General features: G+C 33.9%; 1 protein-coding gene and 1 pseudogene across 2 annotated transcripts; one reads left to right on the top strand and one right to left on the bottom strand.

The window, feature by feature from the left end:
- The first annotated feature begins 1303 nt into the window (after nt 1–1303).
- On the top strand, nt 1304–9868 carry LOC130818608 (protein BONZAI 3-like; annotated as a pseudogene).
- Nucleotides 9869–10973: 1105 nt separating this feature from the next.
- Nucleotides 10974–20439, bottom strand: LOC130818951 (cyclin-L1-1). Of its 2 annotated transcripts, none has more exons than XM_057685236.1 (9): nt 20141–20439; nt 19745–19899; nt 19564–19645; nt 19271–19411; nt 18893–19062; nt 14970–15243; nt 14385–14802; nt 13921–13959; nt 10974–11275 (listed from the first exon to the last, which is right to left on the bottom strand). In XM_057685236.1, exons 2-9 carry the CDS (start codon nt 19894–19896, stop codon nt 11205–11207), a joined length of 1347 nt encoding a protein of 448 aa, XP_057541219.1. In that variant the 5' UTR covers nt 19897–19899; nt 20141–20439; the 3' UTR covers nt 10974–11204. The 2 variants fall into 2 exon arrangements, with proteins under 2 accessions (XP_057541219.1, XP_057541218.1); XM_057685235.1 differs by having other exon boundaries at nt 14373–14802; nt 20141–20432.
- Nucleotides 20440–23974: the final 3535 nt, after the last annotated feature.

Here is a 23974-nt window from a genome sequence, read left to right as displayed (position 1 = left end):
ATGTGGAAAAGTGAGGCAAAGGTCACACAGTCAACATGGTCAGTAAGCTCAAACATGCAACAGCTTCTGACCACTGACCAGGCCAACTTGGCAAGCCCATCCAGACACGACCTGAACCCGTATGCTGACGTGGAGGGTAGGGTTGGAATCTTTGCACAAGGGTCTAGCCACCATGGTCCAAGAGCCCTCTTGAAAGTCAACGGAAAGGCATTGAAATCAGAGCACAAGGTCGCTTAGTCAACAGATCAAGCCAACAGCTACTGCACAGTCTTGAGTATTCTGTTTTAAGCTTAAGCGTGTGTATAGGCACGTGTGTAGATATGACCGTTAATAACCGTTAGGCATCCATGTAAATAGCCTACCTCTCATTCCTAGCTCTATATATAGTTGATTCATGCATTGTAATGGACGTTGATTGTTGAATAAAATTCCAAATTTCAGAAAATTTCAAGTGTTTGAATTTTCTCTTCAATTGCTTGCAATTGGGTTACTTGGGCCAGTTTGTCCTCCATTGATTGTGCATCCTCTTGATCAGCCTTCAAGATTGCACTTCAATCTATCCAAGAACTTCGATCATTCCATTGATTAATCAAAGGAATTCATCGGGGTTGTCTTGAAAAGAGGCCTGGCAGTCCAGCTCTTATCAAGAAGCTGCTTGTCAGTCTTGGAATATCCCGGTTTGAGTCACGTTTCGATTTGTGCGATTGAATTCATCAGATTAGCACGCATAATCACATCAATCTCTCATATACTTTCTTGTTCCAAATTACTTGCAATATTTGTGTTTTTTACGTAGTTTAATGCACTAATTTATTTCTTAATATCTCTAATTATGTACAATAAAAAATTATAAAATTTGATATTAGTAATCTTCATTTTAAGACAAATCAAACAAGATCTTACTATACTATGTTTTAACTTATAAATCAAGAATTAATTAAAAAATTACAAATTAAGAATGACGAGTGAATAATACAATTATTGCCAATATTATAACTAATTTGGAAAGAAAGATGTACAACCTATTAAAATTTAATCAAACCAAAAAAAATTAATAATGAACTAACCAATTTAGAGATCACCTCTAAACAAAAGTCTCTGACGAGTAGAAGATTAAACTTTTCTCGCCTTTTGATGGCTGTGAAATTATGAGTTACTTTCCTAAAAGTTTCTTATCGATAACTCCATAAGACCCTTTTCTCGAGAATTGGAGTGAGTTTCATTGAATCAATAAATCAGTCGAACTATCAATCTGTGAAAATTAGGGGGAAATTTTTTGAAGAGGATAACTTAAAAAGATGAAATGGGTGGTTGCATATCAAAATGGGAAAATGAAGGACAGTCGGGTGTTGGTGGGGTCAGCGGAGAAGATGGTGGTGGCCATAGGTACTTTTTAAATTTTTTTTTTTATTTTGACAATTTTGATTAAGTCAATGATTACTTTTATATTAAACTTTTGTCATTGTAGGGACTAGAATGTTAGAATTTGTCAATGAGTATGAGCACTATATAGTGGTTGGATGTCAAGGGAGAAAAAGACTAAAAAAATGAATAGGTGAAATGAGTTTATAGTACTCCTCCCTATTTATTTTAAATGTCTATTTAATTTTGGCACGTTTATTATTGTATGTTTTTTATTTTAAATATCTCTTGTTATGTTCTATTTAATTTTGGCACGCTTATCAATGCATGTTTTCAATTTTAAATATCTCTTATTGTGCTTGAGTAAAAATTATAAAAAGTTAATATTCATAAAATTTACAATAAGACGAATCAAATAAAATTCCACATAATTATGTTGTAATTTATAGATTAAGAACAAAGTACATAATAAGAGTGATTGATAAATAGTATTGAAAATACAAATGGGTTAAAGTAAAGTAAATAGGAGTACTCCTTCCGTTCCTTAATGAAGTTCTATAAGGAATGTTCACGGGAATTAAGAAAAATAAAATATTTTAGATAATGGAGATATTGTTTTATTAAATAATAAATTTAATGGAGGAAAATTAGGGACCATAAATATTAAAAAAATATTAAAAGAAAGTTAAGTGGAAAAATACGGAGATCACAACTAATAAAATAATATTTTTATAAAGTTAGTGGGAAAGATGTGGGACCATAAAAAATAATAAAATGTTAAAATAAAGTTAGTGGAAAATATATAGGGACCATAAACATTATTAAAATATTAAAATGAGGATAAGTAAGATTATTTTTGTCCAAATTTGTATTAAAAATGAAAAAATTCTTTATAAAAACAACAAATAAAGCACCTCCAAATAAAAAGTGGAAACTTCTTTAAGGAACGGAAAAAATAGTCATTTTGTAAATTACATCCATCAAAAATTGATTTGACCTACATAAGAAATCAAGACACTTTTAGTTATCATGCACATTAATTATTTTTTTCAAATATTTTAATTATATATCGTCCCCAACTAAATCTAAATTTTCCGAATCATTTCTTTAGTCTTATTGAGATGGTGTTTGAATTGGGGATAAATAGTTCAAAAAGTCCAAGTAGAAAACAAAGGCTAGTGTTATGGAATTCATAAAACATTGTTGTTGGGAACTTGGAAAATTTGAACTAATTATGTAATTTATATAAAAAATTTAAAAAATAAGTAATGTATATAAACATTTTTTTTCAGAGGTGAGGTTTTAGTTGTTTGTTGTTCACAAAGAAGGTTGGTAAAAAAAATCAATGTCTTTGTTTGCTGTTGTTAACAGCGAATAAAGATCTGGTCAAATCTTTGTTCCCTGTTATTAAGAGCCAACAAAGGCTTGATCTTGTTTGACTAAGTCTTTTTTGTTCGCTTTTACTACAAAGACCTGGTAAAAAAATCAAACGTCTTGTTCGCTGTTATTAACGACGAACAAGAAACAACTTTCTTTGATCGCTGTTTGTAACAGTGAACAACTCAAACCTCAACTCTGGAAAAAAAGTGCTTATTTTGAAAATTAAATTTATATATTGCTTTTTTTAAAATCTTTTATATTAAATTACTTATTTAATTCAAATTTTGGGCAACTTGAGAAGGGATGCTAACTCCTCTTAAAAGAACATTTTTGCGCATTATGGTACTTTTGTAAGCTGAGTAGACTTTGTGTGTTGTCTAAAAGGATCTGACATTATGAGAAGTGAGATTAAGTGATGACTAGTATTGCATGCTTAGATTCTATTTGGAAACTTGATGTGACTTATCATTATTGTAGTGTATAGCTTTTGTATCTTTTTAATCTTCTTAGCTCAAGGAAGTTTCCACGCTTTATTACCCATCCTACTCTAATAAAATGTCTCATTACAAAATTTACATAACTGTCATTGAATTATCAATTTACATAACATTTTTTTTATGTTTTTTCCCCTAGTATCTTATTTTATTTATTAAGAAAAAAGACATGATTTCCATTGATAAGTGCAAAGCGTAAAATAAAGTACTTTAAAGGCTATGATAAATAAAGGTATTTCATGTAAGTATATCAGTGTTAGTCCTTAGACTAATTATGATTAGTCTACATCAAGGCTGTGCTATAAACCGTTTTTGTTTGCATCGAATTACAAATTTCATAATGCATGTTGGTTATTGATGGCATTGTATTAGTGGATGTCATTTCTTTTTTGTTCTTACTCCACTATTTTTAGGATTTAAGGGTAAAAAGGGTGTATGGATCGGGTGTAGTGTAAAATGGGTCAAAAATGAATTGTGAATGAATTTAAAGACTTACGTAGTATAAATTATTGCCAATATCATTGTACTACAATTGCATACTGCAAAAGTTTTTGAGCTTATTGCAACTAACGGTGAAACGTTCGTAAAACCATTCACATTGATAGCTAAGTGAGCACAATCGAAATGACATTTACACCACAATCTAAAATGGGTCATGTATCAAATTTATATTGGATTTGGGTCAGATCTATTGGTGATTAATAGGTTGAGTTAGGGTCTTTAACACATTAATATCCAAAACTTAAATCTGATTTCTCATTGATCTATACCTTACCCATATCCCTGGGTCTTAAGTAATAGAACATAAATCCTTAAATTAAAATTGAGTTTTGGTGGATTCAACCAAGGACTTGTTACCATCTGTGGTATTGTAAGTATTGATATGAAAGAAGTCTTTTTAAGTGAGTGTTTCAAGTGTGTCGGATTAGTTTTTCATAAGTATAATATTGATCAGATGTAAGTTATATGATTCAATGCAAATGGCTCAAAGGAAAAGTTGCGACCGGATATTATGTGATCGTAGTGAGCCATTAAAGGGCAATATATTGAACTACCATTGAACAAACAATGTTAGATCGTAGGAAGATAGGGGTAGTTGAGTTGTGTATTTTAAGATGGATGTGTGAACATACCCTAAACGATATATTTGAAATGAAGAAATAAAAAATGACATTGGAATCGAAAGTATTGGAGACAACACTAGAGAAAACAATTTTTGTTTATTTGTTTATGTATAAGGAAGATAAAAATTGCACTAATTTGGAAACTTTGAGTTATTTCCATTTTGATCTAAGTTATTCATCCTAAGCGGGAAATGACAAACAAAAGTACACCTTTTTAAAATCTTGCTAAGTGTTTTGCTATGGCCTTATTTCCATTTTGATTTTTTGTTTGTTATTCATCCTATGCTGCACGTAATTAGTCTTGTTTTGTGGGTACGCATGAGTGCCTTCTTAGGTTCAAGATGTCTAGATTCTTGCTTCCAGGACTAAACACATTGCAATTTTTTTGCAGTTATCTCTGTCTGCTTCAAAGCTACTCAAAGGTACATCTCATATTAGTCATTGATTGTCTTCTCTTGCTTTACAAGTTACAACTAATTTCAATTAGCTGATTTGATACTCCCTTTGTCCCTATAAGAATGCAGTCCTGCACCTAACACTTTTTGGGTGAAATTAAGTGGAATGGGGAATTGGGTTGGAGAATAAGACAAAAAACAATTAGATGATAGAAATGAATGGTTAAGACGAAGAGAGATAATAAATTTGTGAACGAGATTAAAGAAAGAGAGTGAGACCATAACCAAATAAAAGAAAGGGTGTAAAATGAGTGGGACAGACTAATATGAAAAGTGGTGCAAATTGAGAGGGAGAGAGAGTATCTCAAAATACACAAGAACCTGTTGGCTTTAAATTCTGTAGTTACTAATGGGGAATTGGGTTGGAGAATAATGCTTGATATTATAGACTGAGACTACTTCTGCACATAATATCAACCTTCTAACAACCTTTTGTAAAAGATTGCTTGTTTTATATCTTTATAAACTTGTTACTTCGGTTTTCTGTAGAGTGATCCGATGGCTATAGTATACATGAAGAAACAAGATGGGACTGTTCAAGAAATTGGTCGCACAGAGGTTATCTTGAACACCTTGAATCCTGCCTGGATTGAAAAAATATCGATTGCGTACTAATTTGAGATTGTTCAGCCACTAGTGTAAGCAATTCCGACTTTATTTATTAATTATATGCTTCTTGAGTTCAGCTACCAGTACAACCTCAGACAGATTTAGTTTGTTTCACTTATTTGCTTGTTCATTTCAAATATCAGGTTCACCTATATGACATTGATACACATCATCACAATGTACCCACAAAGGTACTTTTTTAGGGTGTGATCCCATGTTTCTATATTAAAAATTTTATCTATTAAAAAATGCCGCCTACGCGGGATCCACTTAGTGACATTTTGGTAATGGAAGGCTGTTTAAATGATGGCTAGGTAGTTTTTTTTTGTCAAACTTGCTACTTCGAAGGAAACTGCTACATGAAACTGAAATTCCCTCTTTATGGGTTTTTACCCTTTTCCAGTTTTCTTTGGTAATTACATAGTTTTAGGTGATGATCTGCCTACAAACGCTCACAAAATCTTCAAATGCTTCCTTTAGGCACTCAAGTTGTCGGATCAGGACTTTATTGGAGAAGCTAATTGCGCCTTGTCAGAGGTACTCCTATTTTGTTTGAAAAATAAGTTGTTTTTCTTGCAAAATATGTTACTTTGTGCATTAGATATGAGCTTTGCAACTGTGATGGAGGTCGGGCATCGTCTCACGCTGCAACATAATTTTTCTTATGTTGTTCTTTGGCAGATTTTTACCAAGCGGGAAAAGACTTTGACTTTGAAGTTGCTAAGCAAAACGAAGAAAAGTGCAGGCATGTTAAGTGTACATGCAAAAGAGACTAGTGAAGTAAAAGATGCTGCCTTGATTGTATTCCGCTGTGCCAATCTGGATAACAAAGATATTTTATCTAAAAGTGTAAGTTAGCATGATGTGGTTTTTGTGGTACACTTTTTTATATTTTCACTGAACTTCATCCCTTCTTTAGGACCCTTTTCTGCGTATATCCAAGATAGTTGAGACAGGGCATGCTGTTCCAATATGCAAGACTGAGGTGGTTAACAACAACTTAAATCCTGTTTGGAAGCCTGTTTGTCTGACTACCCAACAGTTTGGAAGCAAGGTAAGTTAGGAGCTTCTCTTCTATAATGTCACTATTTACGAAGCCGTCATTAAGGTTTGTATGGTTGATCTTATATGTCAATCTACTATTCTGTTTACTTTCAGGATAATCCATTGATTATCGAGTGTTTGGATTTTAACAGCAATGGAAGTCATACTTTTATTGGGTAATTAATATTTTTCTTTCCCGTTTCTACTTTCCGTTGTTGCTTTCTTGATTTGAGACTTTGAGTGCACTCTCATATAAACTATTAACAAGTTCAATATGCCTTGAACAGAAAACTTCAAATATCTGTGTCAGCATTAGAAAATCTGCACAGGGAAAAGACTGGCATCAACTATGTTAAACCACTACGGGGCCATGATAAGGTGCTTGTGTTGAGAAAAACTCAGAATTAATTGCTTCTAAACCTTTCCCCTGTTTTTGTGATACATTACTCATAATGGTGCTGTGATTGTTGCTGTAGGTCCTTAAAGGTCAGCTACTTGTAGAATCATTCCATGAAAAGCAGGTGTACAGCTTTCTTGACTACATTTCTAGTGGTTTTAAGCTCAACTTCATGGTTGCTGTTGATTTTACTGGTAAGTGGTATGTAAACCTGTTGATGCTTGATAAGTAACTTTTATAACACTGAATTCTGAATGGTCATTCTTCTCTGTGTTTTTGGACAGCTTCAAATGGAAATCCTAGAAACTCAAAATCGTTGCACTATATAGACCCTTCTGGTAGATTGAATGCTTACCAGCAGGTAAGCCATCATTGTCTAGTTTGACTAATGTAATACTTCCAAAAAACAAAAGAAAAAAGAAATTATACCAACCTCTTTGTATAAAGTCATATCTTGTCCACATCCCCCACCCCCAACCCTACCCCACCAAAAAAAAAAGAAAAAGAAGTCATGTTATTTGCCTGATACTTTTGTTGGGATTAAGGCACATTGTTTTCATTGACAGACTTGTTCACTTTTAGACATTTACAAAGTGTAGGCTAGTTATAACTCATAACGTCTGTCACATTTTTTTCGTGTCGGTGGAACCCGCAGTCACTAGCCCTTCGCAGTGTGCACATTGGGTGAACCCCCGGTACGTGACCCTAACCGGCAAAGAACCACGAACGGTTAAACCAGCCGAGAGCTGATCGACTCAACCTAGATGATCAGGAGGTGGTACCCGCAACCACTAGCCCTTTGTCACATTTTGGTTTAAAGTGAAGTGTGTAAAATGTGAACTTCATACAGCAACTACGGTGTCATCAATTTTGTTCTGTCATGCAATATTTTCTCATAAATACCATATGGCTTCAACATTTGGCACCATATAGTTATTCAATATTAGCTAGTTAACATACTAACAAGTGGATTTCGTGCAGGCCATAATGGAGGTTGGACAGGTTATACAATTTTATGACTCTAATCGGATTCCGTCATGGGAATTTGGAGGAAGGATGATGGACGGTTGTATTTCCCATTTCTTTAACTTGAGTTCAAGCTCAGATGAAGTAATATGAAATCTTCAACTTTTCCCTTACTTTTCAAGTGTAATTGCCTAAGCTATAGTGAAAAACAGATTGAGGTAGCCTTATATCATGAACCTAAATGGTTGTATATTTCTTTCTAAAGTTCACATTCCATAGTTTAGTCATTCACCAACATAGTTTAGTCATTACTTTGTGTCAGACTAAACTTTTTTTGAAGTATTCATCTTAAAAAAATTTGTTTACAAGTCTTAAAATCTCAATCTCTCGTTACCACCTCATGATGCCTTAACAAATTAAAGATTCGAAGAAAATGTCTTTTCTTACAAATTTCTTTGTTTTATGAAGGTGGAAGGAGTAGATGGGATCATGGCTGCCTATAATTCGGCTCTCCAAACTGTTGCACTTTCTGGACCTACTTTATTTGGTAATGTAGTCAACAGAGCCGCAGAAATCGCTAGTCAGTCCCTTATGTATAATAGGAGCAAGTATTATGTATTGCTAATCATTACGGTAAGTGTATGGAACGAGACTGCTGTCGAAAATTTTCAGCCCTTAATAAATGTTAACTTGGGATACGATGTTGCGTTTCTCTCAGGATGGAGTTCTGACAGAGACTCATGAAACTATAGATGCTTTGGTGAAGGCATCTGACTTGCCTCTATCAATCCTTATTGTTGGGGTGGGTTCTGCTGATTTCACACAGATGGAGGTAAGAATTATTTTTTTGTATGAACTAAAAAATTTTCATTCTGGAATGGACCTGATGTGAATCTTGACAGTGGAAAGAGTAAAAGAAAACTGGATCCAACATATATGACTTGACCCGGGTCCAAAATATATTTTTCTTCAAATGAAACAGAATTAGTATATTGATTATGCACATAAAAACAGAAAATTGTTTGATCTGAATTATATCATACTTGAAACCCGACCAACGGAAGTCATTGGTGTCCATCTTCCCTCTTATTTAGCTCTTCATGTGGGCGGGAAAATTTGAAAAGATAACTTTACTTTCATGATGCATTGAGCATATAGATGTATCTAATACTATGATGTAAATGTGGGTTCAATTTAAAAATCCTGACAGATACTTGATGCTGATAAGAAGCAATTGGAGAGCTCTACAGGGTGAATAGCGACACGGTGAGGTTCAAGGTTCGTGACTTCGTTCAAATCATCTACATTGAACTTATTTAGTAATCGTATTCATTTACCATGTATAGCCTCTTTTACAAGTACTTGTCTAAAAGATTTTCAGTTAAAAGAGATGATTAAAAAAAATTTATTTTTAATATGAAGTAAAAGTTGGAAATTTAAAAATCGTACTATTTCAAAGTAATTTAAAAAAAAAAAAAAATTCCTACGCTTAAAATGGCATTTTTGTTTTCCGGTGCAGCGGGACAAAAATCCATGGCTCAAGAGCTTTTGGAAGAATTACCTGGACAATTTATGAGTTACATACGCAGTAAAGACATCAAACCACTCAATATGAACATCAATACAACTTGGCCCCAAACGCCCATTTCGAATCATCCGATTTAGTGTATACAAATAATGGTGCTTATTGGATATGTTGATATATGGATGTGCAAGTAATATGTCGTTCACATTTCTGCATCGCCACCACATTGTAAAGGTTTTTGGAGATTCTGGTAACTGCAAATTCCTTTGCATTGACTAGTCTTGCAACCGTTACTAGAATCGTGCTCACATTCAAGATTTTTAGGTAGTATTTGTACAAAACTGTACAGATGGATTGTTTATTGATGGTTTGTTGATGAAAGGTGTAAATAGGTGTCTTGAAAATTATCCTCTTGTATAAAGGTCACATGCCAATGGATACAACCTTCATTATTATTTAGCCTTGGTTTTGTTTGTGTATGGATGATGTGGTAGGAAACAATTAGTCTTTGGATTTGACTCAAAAGTCTTCTTGCTGGATATGATGTGTGGGGTTTGTTAAATGACTGTTTGGTTCCAAAGTTGGTATTCAATCTGCAAAATGAGCTAACTTAGCCTTGGGGTATTCGGTAGATCAGTAACTTTGTAGCAAAGGAAACTGTCACTCTTGATATCTAGAGGCGTGAATATTCTCTATAATAAATTATCAAACTTATTTAGAGAAAATGAAGTAATTTGTCAAGCCGTGACAATTTGTCACACAATCACTCAATGGGCCCATTCGTGTGGATAACACTATGGGGCACTCGTAGGCTCGGGCCAACCCACGGGTAATCAGCGTTGACTTGCATACAACACATGATGAGTTTCACTTTTTCCCAAAACTATATGGTATTAGGAGATACACCCATCAAGTATTACATATAAGTCTACAACTCACTTTTTTAGCGATGTTCGATTTTTCTCATATGTGAAGTATTTCCAATATTTTTGCTTTTTATATATTTAGAAGAAAGAAGGTTTCACCCCCTCACTGATGTGTCTATGGGTTGTACAGGGCTAAAAAGCTAGGAGGTTATGATATTAAACCTGGCTTATAAGTCGAATTATGAAGCAATGACTTTTTCCTCGGATGCACAATGCTCACTAATTGGGTGTGCACTTAGAAGCTAAATTGACCTCATACAGGTTTGCTGATAAAAAGTTGGCATATTATTATTATTTTCATATGCCAAATTTTTAGTTTGTAAGTACGAATAACATCGTCCCTAAATATAAAAGGAACAAATTAAAAAAAGTCAAACCGCCTATTCTCATTTACTAACTGCGAACAAAGAAAATCTAGTCAAACAGGATCAATCCTTTCTTCGCAATTAGTAACTGCGAACAGAGAGTCGACCTTATTTAACCAGGTTTCCTCTATTTGTAGTTAGTAAGTGAAAACAAGGTGTTGATTTTTTTGACCAGTTTCTCTTTGTTCGCAGTTAGTAACTACGAACTGCATCAAACCTGAGCTCTAGGACTGGACGCGCTTATAAATGGAAATAAATTCATCCGTGTCTTCTTACGTGTTTTTTTTTTGATAAATAATCTTATCTATTTCAAATTTTCAATTAAATGGAGGGAGTAATATTCAAGTCTATAATATATACTTTTAGAAAAATTGATCCAAATAATGAGAGTATTTCTAAAAGTGTCGACAAAAAAAAAATTATCGTATAAGGCATATCCTCATGTATGAAAGGTTTAAATAGGTCATATTCTATCTATTTTTTACAAATATCAACCCTAAATTTAGCATTAAATTTCCGTTATACAGGTTGATAATACAAAATTGGAGAGCTCGAAACTATTGTTTCATGTGATGTCTGTAGCGATCTTTATCTCGGACTGCATAATCGTGATAGTCGCGGTCTAGTTCTGCAATAGTAAACCAAACATTAGAGAAAATTTTCAGTTTGTCCATTGGTGAAAACATTTACGCTAATAATAATAAAAATAAACACAATAATAATAGTAGTAGTAGTAATAATAATAACAATAACAATAACAATAATAATAATAATAATAATAATTAATAATAGTAATAATAATAATAATAATGGTGCTCTCTATCCAGTTTCTCTCAAAAACTTTCCCCTGGCTTTCCCATCATGACCTGGGTGTGGGTTAGGGTCCTCTTGGTTTTGCTTCATCGTTTACCTTGCATTCTTTCAGTGCATCAGCCATGGCAAGGGGAAGGGGTAAACTAGGAAGAATTAGTTGTGCGCTTTGGATGTGGGGGAGACTCGATCTATGAAAGAATCGAAAAATAATGCTGATTTGGCAGTAAAGTCAATGGAGATTTAAGAAGATGATGATCTTTTATGATTTTTAAGGTCAATTACCAAGAGAAGAAAATTTTCTGAATGGTTGAATGTGATTAAGAGTGTGTTTGAATTGAAGGAAATGGAGGAAAACGAAGGGGAGGGATTTCGAGGGATGAAAAATCTCTTGTTTGGATAACAAAATGAGAGGAAAGAGATTTGGAGGGGAGGGATTTTGAAGGAAACTATGGAAAATTTTTGTTAGGAATACAATCTCTCCTAAGGTGGAAAGATTTGAAGGGAAAACACTTATTTCCTTCCCTTTACCTTCCCTTCTTTCCCTTCCTTTCCTTTCTTTTCTCTCCTATTTGCTATCCAAACACAGTGTAAGGGTGCGGGGAGGGTGTTGCTTCAGGTTTTAGAAATGCAATTTTGGTGGTATTCCTTCGGATTCAATTCCTCGTGTTTTTGGAAGCCCCAATGTTTCAGGAATTAATAACCCTCCTAACCCTAGAGCTTCTATCGATGATTTGGAGCTGCTTAAGTTTAAAGATTTCAAAGAAGAGATGGACATTGGACTATTTGTGCTTTGCTATGTTCTTGGGCCCATTGACGGTCATAGAAGGGTTTCTTAAACGAATTTTTGGAAAGATTTTACATCATATGTATATGTTAAATGAGGAAGGGTTTTTTTTAGTTCGTTTACACTCTTGATTAGAGAGATTTGGTTTTGAATGAATTAGCTATGATGTTTGACAGGAAACCTTTAGTGGTAAAAAAAGTGGGATGCTAATGTGTCTTACCATAAGAAAAGTCTAAAGATTTTTCCTATTTGGATTCATCTCGCACATCTTGGAATCAAGTATTGGGGTGAAAAAACTATGGCAAAGATTATCCTCTGCGTAAGCTAATAAGTTTGGATCATTCCATGACTTTGAAAGCTACGGTAATGTGTGCTCGTATCTTGGTTGATATGGATGTTGATTATGCTTTTCCTAGTTCAATTAATAACTTGAACAAATTTAGAGAGGTAGTGCCTCAATATGTACCCTATGAATAAAAGTTTGGTCAAGTAGAAATCTCTTTTACATTGCTACGCTTGAGTCGGGGAACTTTGTGCTCACTAACATAACTATAATAATCAGTGATCCCAAATTATGCTCCTCTAACAAGCTCCTTACAAAGATTATTGCAATATGCATGCTGGCTCTTCTTCTAGCTATAAGTATGCCCTGTTTATCTGAATAAGGTTTGTTGTCCGGAGAAAAGTGGGGGTAGGTAACTAGGTACAGGAAATATCCTTTTATATAACATTGCTCGGTTCGAAAAATGATTTGGCGTATTACTTGTAACAAGCAATCATTATAAATCAGGTCCCATACTCACTATATCAAAAGTGCTCACCGTGAAATCTAGCTGGGTTATGAAACATATTCATAAAGTTAAGGACTCTTTGATGAGTCTGGATATGCATATTTGGCAAACCAGTTAGGAATACAATATTGCCTTAGTTGATAGAAAGCTTCTGCCTAATGAAGATTCTCCTCAATGGTGTAGGAGTGTTTGGCAAGCTGTGTTGTCCCTAAGCATAAGTTTGTTAGTTGGATGGCTTTCCTTGGTAGGCTTAGAACAAGAGATAGGTAGGTTAAATTTGGTGTTGATACTTTTGAGGAAACTCCATTATGCGAACAGTATCAAGAAACTAATTCTCACCTTCTTTCCATGGTAACTAATGACTTGAGTTTGTGTTGCAGTGATTCAAGAGTAGAAAGCTCCTTTTCTGAGTTTCATAAATATGTTGTTGCTTGTTTGAATGCTAATACTATATAGGATATGAGAAAGCAGGAATAAGACCGTGTGGCAGCATAAAGTTCCATCTCAAATGGTACTTGGTTTTGTTAAAATGTTATAAGAACTAGTGTTGACATTTTCAGTAGCATGAAAACAGTTTTACTTGGATTTCTAGTCTTCTTAGTTAGGTTTTTTTTTTTACTTGTTTTTTGGCTTCCTTTTAGCCATGTTATTTTGTACCTAGAATAAATATTTCCTTTGGAATATTTTTCTCCATAAGGATTTAGACAGGGTCCATCCCCTTGTGATGTTGTATTGGTTCTTTCCCATAAGGGCTTTGGGAGGGGTCCATGCCAGATGGTTTGTCTCCCTCCCCTTATGGTTTTGTAAGGATGCAAGCTTATTGGTAATCAAAAAAATTTACCAAAAAACTAAAGAAAACATTTATGCAATATTTTAGATCAATACCTCGAGAAGAATGCCGCCTTGTTTTGTCTGAATGCCCTCCTACAATGATAAAGCATGTGATCAAAGCTAAGCCAAAAACAAAATGTGCTTGATATAAAGTACATGATCAAAGTCTACAAAAAAAAAAAAAAAAAAAAAAAAAAAAAAAAAAAAAAACTCATCCATTTTAAGTTAGATGTCATATGTCCTAGTTATTACAAGATGTGCTCGACATAAAGTACCTTTTCTGTTCTTACATTATTATTATTATTATTATTATTATTATTTGATATGTATGGTGTATGTTTTCCAAGTAGAAGTATATTAAAGCTTCATTTATACAAGTGGATCTTGGATGCCAACTTGGTAAAATAGAGGGGGGCTAACAAAAATACCGTCATTTATGTTCTCTCCTCCTTTACAAAATTCCAAACAAAGGGAGTAGAAAGAAAAGATTAGCACCGATGACTAACCTGAATCCTTACCTTTATCCCTGGAACGATGGCTTCTCTCCTTCCCCATCTCCCATTCAGAATCATCTCGTTCCCTTTCCCTGTCAGAATCCCTTGCCCTCTCACGATCCCTGGACTTGTGCTTTTCCCTGTCTCTATCTCTTGCTCGTTCCCTATCCCTAACCCTATCCTTTTCCCTGTCCCTATTTCTGCTACGGTCATTTGTTTCTATTTTGAGTTCAGGTTTCGACTTAGCCATGGAATCCTCCTTCTCCACATCTGTCGCCGTATCCTTGGACTCTTCATCACTTTTCTTAGACTCCTTTAGCTTGTCTACAGCTTGTATTACAAGTGTGTCTTTGGATCCACCAGAGTCCACATTTGCAACACTGGAACCCATCCTTGTGACACTAGCATCACCGCTAGTCAATGGTGTATTTAGCGTACCTTCCTGGAAAACAATGAAACAACTATGAACAAGCAAGGCAATTAAAAAAGGTATTCGCATATTCTAGTTTTTGAAGACTTGAAGTTGCATAAGTAGGCAAATAAAACCGACTGAACAAAGCAACAAAATGGAGAAGAAACCGACCTAAGGCCAATGACAAAGGTACTTACATTAGGAACTGCTGTAGTCTGTGAATCCCAACTCTTGTTGGATGATGTGAAAGAAACCTCCTCCTTACAGACAGGTATATACTGAGCTTTGGGACGACTATAAAGATGAGCCAGAACCTTACAGACTTCATCTATCCCAACTTTGTCCGCATCGAAAACCTTCCACCATGGTGGATTCTCCGGAAGGGGCACTCCAAACCTTCTAGCAGCAGCATAGACAACACCACATGCAACCACCTCACTTTTAAATTGAACACAAAGAGTAGTGCGCAAACTGAGAAGGCAACATAAAACAAAAATTTACAACACTATATATTATAAATATATTATACAAGAATTCAATTATCACAAAGAGCCTAATCATGATCATTAAGGCATTAACATTCTAACATAAAATTTTTAAGATATAAATAGTAATACAATAGCCGTTACTTACACATGATAGAAAAAAGAAATTTAGCACTTGCATAATACAGCCTGCTGAGATGAATAAATAGATAGGGCGATAGAAGCAGTAGGGTAGGACTATTGGTTCTATGCATGCCTAACAGGAATTAAAAAAGTGATCTAGTGTTGGTTGAGAGATTGCGGATCCATCACATGCCACATGGTAGGAAAGCATTTGTCTAGGTTAAAATCTGATACGTAAAAATCAAGCCTGGTTCTGATGAAATTCCAATATATTTTCGATTGTAACAAGACAACAATACCACCACATCCTCATGACACCTACAATACAAGTTAGTCAATTTCCTTATGCGTGGACGCGGCGCCTCGCTGTATTACGACTCGTGTAGCAACATCACTAAGTGAACTTTATTTTATAAAGAAAATCTATATTTATCAGAAACAGTCGAACAAAGTACAGATTAGGGATGAGAAATCCCAAATGAGAACATCTAAAACAATCTCCCAATTACTCCAACAAAGACCATTTAGAGTAGCGCGTTCAAAAAGACCATTTGCTTTTGCCTATAGTGACGCTAAAAATTTAGCTTTTTCCCATATGATTTCGAACAGTAGGAAACGATCATTAAAAATTCGCCTATTCCTCTCCAAGCAAAAGGACCACAAAATTGCATAGCAGCAACATCTCCACAAACTTTTGGGCTCCCTTTTATTTTTAAAGCCTCGATCATTCAAAAAATAGAAAGTCTTTAATTTTCCCCGGAGCTATCCATTGACTGCCACTTATAAGAAAAAAGTAGGCCTCATCGTTCTCTCATGAAACTCATGCAAGAAAAGATAGTCATTATCCTCAACATCTAACAAGCACATGACACATGTCAGCTATTCTAATTTGAAGATTCTCCATAGTATTGATCTTCCCTAAAACCACCAACCACACAAAGCTCTAATCTTACAGGGAACTTTCGATTTCCAAATTAATTTGGCCACAAAAAGGAGATTAAAATAGGAAAAAGATCGTACTAAGCAAGAGTAAAAAGAAACACAAAAGAATGCTCTAAAATATCTGGACTCCAAGAACTAAAATCTAAAAATAGGGAAAAATTCTGAATGCATTACAAATCAACAATGAATTGAAGGTCACTTTCCAATGAATGGTGCTTAAAGAGAAAAGACCATGCTACTTGATTATCGCCCTCCATACAAGAATAGAATCACAAATAGGCGCATCATCTTTAGTGGATAATTGATATAGTCTACGAAAAAGAGACATGAAAGTTTGTACTTTAGTCTAAACATCTTTCCAAATCTAATCAAATCGCCCTCCCTACTTTAAGTCAAATAAATGGAAACAAAAAACATGTAGATACCTAAGAGATTGATTTCCAAGGTTTGGAAAATAAAGAACCTGCATTAGCACACACATCCAATACAGATATAGAAGAACCATATATGCTTCTGATGACTACAAACACCATTCAAAAGAACAAAGGATGTTACATAGCTTCCACTTTCATTTTTCCTCCTAACATATTATCTCCACTCTCTTTTTTTACTCTCAAGAATAACTTCAAGAAGTATTTTAAGTAGTATGTCCAAAAAAAGCATTCAAAGGAAGACTTTCACTCCCAATTGGAAGTTATAAAACTCATAGAAGTTATAGTGGTGTATTTGTTATCTTCTTTCACTCAGCACAACATTTCCTAATTCCTTTTAGTGGTGGTGTTGTATCAACAAACACTTATTTCCATATTTGTTCCTCTTCGTAATCTTCACATTTCATTAACATATTATTTCCTAAAACATAATATCTCACCTTCATTCATTACCATATGACATTCATTCATTCCATCTCAAAATAGCTATCAAACCATCAAACCTTCCATCACAAAATACATTAAACTCATACAAAACACCTTTGTTTCATCTTTCAATCCTTTGAAACTAGTTAGTCTTGCGTGTTCCCTTGGGTCTCAAGCAAACATACAACATTCTAGGAGACTTAAATGAGATTATTGATTCAGTTGAAGTTGCCTTATTTTCATACGAATCTCATGTAAAACTTAGCATAACGATCATCACAACTTTTTACAATGTCAAGTTCCAAAGACTTCACCATCATACAAAAAAGCTATGCATGCTCATTTCTAAAAGCTCAAAAGACTTCAAGCTTCTTCCAAAACAACACACCAATTGGCCATGGGCTTGACAAGGCCCAGCCCACCATAACAAAGTATATAGCTAATCTCTAATGCATAACACTCATCTAGGCAGATGTACACATCTATAGAACCCGTATGTAAACAGATTTGCATGATAAAAGATTAAATGAAACAATTAAAAATTTTGCATCTAGAACGAAATAAGTTTCTTTATGCCTCAAAAATCCCATTTCACTAGCAAACAAAAAGCTCTTTTGACTGACAACTAACTCTCAACTGAAACATGCCTCCCTATTCAAATCCTGCAGCCAAATATCAGAATTGCTGCCAAAATCTCAGGAAAACTACCACCTTTGATCCTGCTCTCATCAACTTAGCAACTGCTCTCAAGTCTCCAAATCTGTTCAGCTGAAACATGAAAAGACCTATGATCTCTAGCAAAATGCTAAAATCCTCCTCTTTGCCATCCTCCTTCATGTTTCTTTGTACTACTTCACAGTCTTTCAGCTGCCAATCTGTTTACTGTTTGTTTTTTTCCCATCTTATTGGGTCTATTATGGCAGATTGCCTATTAGTGGAGATCCGAAGGACACTAACGCATCACACAGGAGATCCTTTTTTCGAATAATGCCAGATTTGATTTGTTTGAAAGAAGCACCTATCTCAATACCATTCTTGATGGTTTATATGATTCCCTGTGTTTCTCCATTTGCCCATTTTTACGTTTTATTCACGATTTCCGCACAACATAGAAATGAATACATCTATATGTTATGCATTTATGCATATCTACAAAAAAGACTATAATGTTATAACAAGAAAAAGCAAATAAATGAGTATCACAACTCTCCGATTCAAGCTCCCCTTCTGAGTTATGAGTTGATGCTAACATGTGCAAACTACATGACTCTTATGTGTAAGTGACCATGTCACACGTGGACTGAAAACTCATTCTCCAATTCTCTCAATTGAATGACATATTATGTGTAAGTGAGCAATCAGAAAGGGACATCAACATATAACATAGCATCATCTGAAATAGAATACGCGCAAAAGTATTTAAAAATATACACCACTGACCCTATCTTAGATATTTTTTTTAGCACATAACGAATTATGAATCCGTGAGAAATATTAGGTGAAAAATGAAACATTATTATACAAACCTATGAGACTCTTAAACTAGTACAACACTAAGAAAAACATCAAATAAATTTTAAAAAAAAATACAGAAGCACAAATTTGGGATAGGAAAAATATAGATACAACAAGTGCCACCCCAACAAAGGAAAAGAAACCATAGCATACAGGGAGAGCATAAGAATAAATGGCATTAATAAATTCATGAGATACCTGTCATTTGCAAGATTCCATGCCTCTTGTCTAAGCTCCGGAGGTGTCCCGAGGGTAGCTAGGTAGTTTGATATGAATTTATGAGGATGCTCAACATGACAAATGAAACCCATCTCTTTCAGGAGATGTCTTTCTGTCCTTATCAAGTCCATCTTTAACTCAGAATATTTCTGTAACAACATATGTAAAAAAGCAACTTATCAGTGCAACTCAAGACGACAAAGATACTAGTAATCCAATTTCCTACAGAAGAGATGCAGAAGTTCAAGTAACGTTCATAAGCAATTCATTTTGGATTAACTGATAGCAAATCTACAAGGTGTGTAAAACAAAAGGGCAAAGAGAAATAGGAACTAGTAGTTGTGACCCAAGTCGTACTTTAGAACAAAGATCCAAATGCTCAATAGGCAAATTTTCCCTTCGACATTCCATTCGATGGAAGACAATAAGGACTTGTCTGGCCTTCCTCGGACTCTCCTCGAGTTTTGATGCCAGCCAAACACAACTCGCTGCCACTCTCTGAAAATTAGTAAAACTATATTTTAAAGTCCCCTCAACCAAAATAAAAACAATGTCAAATAAAGGGATCGGCAGCATAAATCAATCAACCAAGACTAAAAATCCACTGAATAAAAACCAAAAACAGCAAAACAAGGAAAAATCTGACGAACCTTCACATTAAAGCGAACAAATGATTTCTTGCAGTAAAATCGATGCAATAAAACCTGGCCAGTCGCCATTACAGCTTGTGGTCTACAATACAACAATTAAAGACATCAAAATCAATAAAAACTGGGGAAAAAAACCCACATAAGAAAAAACTTGCAGAAAATGATGAGTGAATAAGTATACAATTTAAGAAGAATGCCGCTTTCTTGGATGAGATCACAGCCATATATTCTGAGAGTAGTTTCGGTTTCCTCGTCGAGTTTATCTTTCCTTGAAGGTGAGTTTTGAAGCTGCTCATCACTCAAGTAAAATGTGTCTAATGCTGTGTAAATCATCTTCTGAAATATACCCATTAAATAACGAACACAATATATTAATTTTGCGAATTGCTAGCGAAAATCAACTAAAGTTGTTAGGGTTTCACAGATAATTGACATTCAAGCAAAAGGCATATAGCAAATTAGCAATCAATACAATTTAACAAGTAGTACAAACAGTTAGGGTTTCACAGAAAATTGAATTCAAACATAAATTCAATCACCCTCGATATCTGCGCAATAAAGAGTTAGGCAAGCTTACCTTCAAGGCTTCAACACAACTCAGATGAAATAATGACTTTACAAATTACCACGGAAATTCAATTTTTGCAGAATTTTGATCCAGTACCAATTTCTAGCAACGATGGAAAAAGGTTTTCGATTTTAGACTTCGGTGAGTTCAATGAGCAGGATTGGGAACTTGGTTAAGAATTAAGATAATTAGGGAAACAAGGGAGATTAGGTTTTACAACTTCCAAGTAGATCCTAGTATGGTAAAATGATACTCATAAAAAAGAAGTCTTGGCCATCCGCCATCGTATGGTTGGGAACGGTTTGAAAGAATCAAAGCTTAAGCGAAAAAAAAAAAACTAATTCTGAGATGATATGATTTCTATTGTGCTGGCCCAATATTTATCTTTTGTTTTAAAATACTCACTAATAACGTTAAAGTTATTACTAACAACGAAATAAAATAGAGACAATGTCATAACGTTTGATGAGACAAAAAAATAAAAACAATCTTTCAGGGCAAACAAATTATTTGTTGTTTTTTGCCCCTTCAAAATTGCTCTTTTTTATTTGTTGTTGCCTGTTATGTTCATTGTTATTAACAACAAACAAAATCTTTTACAAAAATTTATATTGTTCACTGATCAAACAACGACAAACTGTAATACTCCAGATTTAGGGGATTGATAGACTACTCATATCAACAAGGTGCATCTACTTTTCATGGGAGCCCATTTGCTAAGAACTCCACAGTTAAGCACGCTTGATGGTGAGCAATCTTAGGATGGGTGACCTTTTGGAAAGTTTTCCCGGGCGCGCACGAGTGAGGCCAAAATGCGCTGGAAAGACTTGTGTTGGTCTGTGAGGCCAGTCTATAGTCTCCATGAGTAGTTCCGGCGGTTCGAGGGGCCGGGGTTTACACAAACTGACCTTAGGTTCGATGCTAAAACGCTAGATTGGTATATACTCATTGTTACTAACAGCGAATTAAGAGAACTGGTCAAAAAATAGTCAAGTCTGTGTTCGCTGTGCGAACAAAAGCAAACTTGGTCAAAGTAGGTTAAACCTTTGTTCTCTGTTACTAACAGCAAACAAAGACTTGATCTGCTTTAACCAGGTTTGCTTTTGTTCGCTGTTAGTAACAGCAAACATATGTTTGACTTTTGTTGACTTTTATCTATGCTTTGAACTAGGGAGAAGGAGAGTTGTTGTATTTAGGGCTGTGTAAGTTCGCCGTTACTAACAACGAACAGAGACTTGGTCAAAAAAGTCAACATCGGTTCAGTGCAAACTTTATAAAAAATTTTTAAAAAAGTTTAATAAGCGTTTTAGCACCGAACTGGACATTATTAAAAGCATATGACCCAAACCCATTTTAAAAAGATCAAGCATGTTAATTTTTGAAAATTTGAAAAAATATGAGTTTTTAACAAAACTAGTCAAAAAAAAAATTCAGCCAAACTTTTATCTCAAAATAAGTGTGCTTGCCTCCAAAGCTAGGTTCGGTATCTAATCGTTGTTATTAACAGCAAACTAAGAGAGTGCTAAAATCTAAGTCAGGTGTTAGTTCGCTATTATTAACAGCAAACAGAGCTATGGTAAAAAAATGTCAAATTATGTGTTCGCTGTTACTAACAGCGAACAGAGATGTTGACTTTTTTGACCAAGTCTCTGTTCGTTGTTAGTAATGGCAAACTGGCACGGCCCTAAATACAGTAGCTCTCCTTCTCCCTAGTTCAAAGCATAGAAAAAAAGTCAACAAAAGTCAAACATATGTTCGTTGTTACTAACAGCGAACAAAAGCAAACCTGGTTAAAGCAGGTCAAGCCTTTATTCGCTGTTAGTAACAGAGAACAAAGGTTTAACCTACTTTGATCAAGTTTGCTTTTATTCGCACAGCGAACACAGACTTGACTATTTTTTTAACCAATTCTCTTAATTCGCTGTTAGTAACAATGAGTATATACCAAATCTAGCTTTAGAGCGAAGCACGTTTATTTTGGGATAAAAATTTTTTCCGATGCTTAATTTTTGACAAACTTTGTTAAAAAGTTATTTTTTTTTCAAGTTTTCTTAATTTTCTAAATGGATTGGCCTTTTAATGGGTGGGGCCAAAAAAATTATGGAATTGGGGCAAGCTTTAAATGGGTTGTCTTTATTTTAATACACAATTTAATTCGTCAAAAACATATTGCTAGGCTAGAGAATGTTTTGAGTAAGTTCCATCCTGAATATTGTGTCTTGACCAAAAATCAGAGCAAAAACAATAATTTGTTAGTAAAGAGAAGATTATGTCTTCTAATTTTAATCGCAAATTATTGAAAGAGACAATATCTTTGAGAAAAGTCTTTTGGATCTGCTTAATATTTTATTAGATTTTTTTTTTTAAATATACACACGCTTCTTAACATGTTTTAATTTATTGAAGTTGGTGTTTTAAATTATTAAAATTGGTTATTAACCTTTTATTCGAATTGGTTTTTAATCTAATAAAGTTGACGTTTTAACCTATTTGGAGTTGATGTTTTAAGCTGTTAAGTTTTTAATCTATGAAGTTGGTATTTTAAAATATTAAATTGGTATTTTTACGTGTTGAAGTTGATATTTTAACTTGTTTAAGTTGGTTTTTTATGATGCTTCAGTTGGTATTTTGACTTATTTAAGTTAGTATCTAAACCTAGTGAAGTTGGTTATTTAACCTATCAAAGTTGGTGTTTAACTTGGTGAAATTGGTATTTTAAGCTGTTGAAGTTGGATTTTAAAGTTAGTGTTTTAACAAACTAGAACAGGTTAAAACATCAACTTCTATAAGTTAAAATACGAACTTTAATAGATTAAAATACCAACTTAATAGGTTAAAGCAACAATTAACAGGTTAAAATGTCAATTTCTAATACCAACTTTAATAGGTTTAAATACCAACTCCAATAGGTTGAAATACCAACTTTGATAGGTTAAAACACCAACTTTAATGAATTAAAACAATTTAAAAAGCACGTGTTTATAAATAAATTACATTTGGACAAAACTTAAGAGACGTCTGTTTAAGAGATCGTCTCTTATAACAGCGGCTGAATTTTATTTAAGGTAATGCCCGTAAAAGAAACAAATGGATCATTGAACAAATAAACAAACACAATAAACACAATTAAATCATTTAAGAAGAGGTTACATAAATATGAGGTTCGTGTTGAAAAGAAGTTAGTGTTAGTTTTCCGTATACTCCCTTAGAAGGTGTTCTCTTCAACTTATTTTTTTGACTTATTATTTATTCTTATTGGAATCAGATCAGATCAGATCAGACCAGATCAGATCAGATCAGATCAGATCAGAACTATTCAGATCAGATCAGAAAGTTTCAGATCAGACCAGACCAGATCAGATCAGATCAGACCAGACCAGATCAGACCAGACCAGATCAGACCAGACCAGATCAGATCAAACCATACCATTATTATTATTATTATTATTATTATTATTATTATTATTACTATTATTATTATTATTATTATTATTATTATTATTATTATTATTATTATTATTATTACTATTATTATGTTATTATTATTATTATTATTATTATTATTATTATTATTATTATTATTATTATTATTATTATTATTATATTAGTATTATTATTATTATTATTATAATTATTATTATATAATAATAATAATAATAATAATAATAATAATAATAATAATAATAATAATAAATGCAACGAAAAATTGATATGTCATGTAGGTTGACTTTAACAACTACCTAATATCTATCTAATAGTAAATACTTGCCTTTACCTGTTGCATTAGCTTCTAGCCATTAATATCTATCTAATTTTTTCCTATTGCATTTAAGTTCCATTAGT

Source organism: Amaranthus tricolor, chromosome 7 (genome assembly GCF_026212465.1).
Source record: "Amaranthus tricolor cultivar Red isolate AtriRed21 chromosome 7, ASM2621246v1, whole genome shotgun sequence".
NCBI classification, from domain to species: domain Eukaryota; kingdom Viridiplantae; phylum Streptophyta; class Magnoliopsida; order Caryophyllales; family Amaranthaceae; genus Amaranthus; species Amaranthus tricolor.
This window is presented reverse-complemented; position numbering and strand designations above follow the sequence as displayed.

Coding starts and splice junctions, on each gene's coding strand:
- LOC130818951 (XM_057685235.1), bottom strand. CDS start 19,896: ATGATTTACACAGCATTAGACACATTTTACTTGAGTGATGAGCAGCTT. Junction 15,244..18,892: donor TGGAATCTTGCAAATGACAG/GTATCTCATGAA, acceptor TTGCCTTCTCAG/TTTGCGCACTACTCTTTGTG. Junction 13,960..14,372: donor GGATAAAGGTAAGGATTCAG/GTTAGTCATCGG, acceptor TTATCATTGTAG/GAGGGCATTCAGACAAAACA.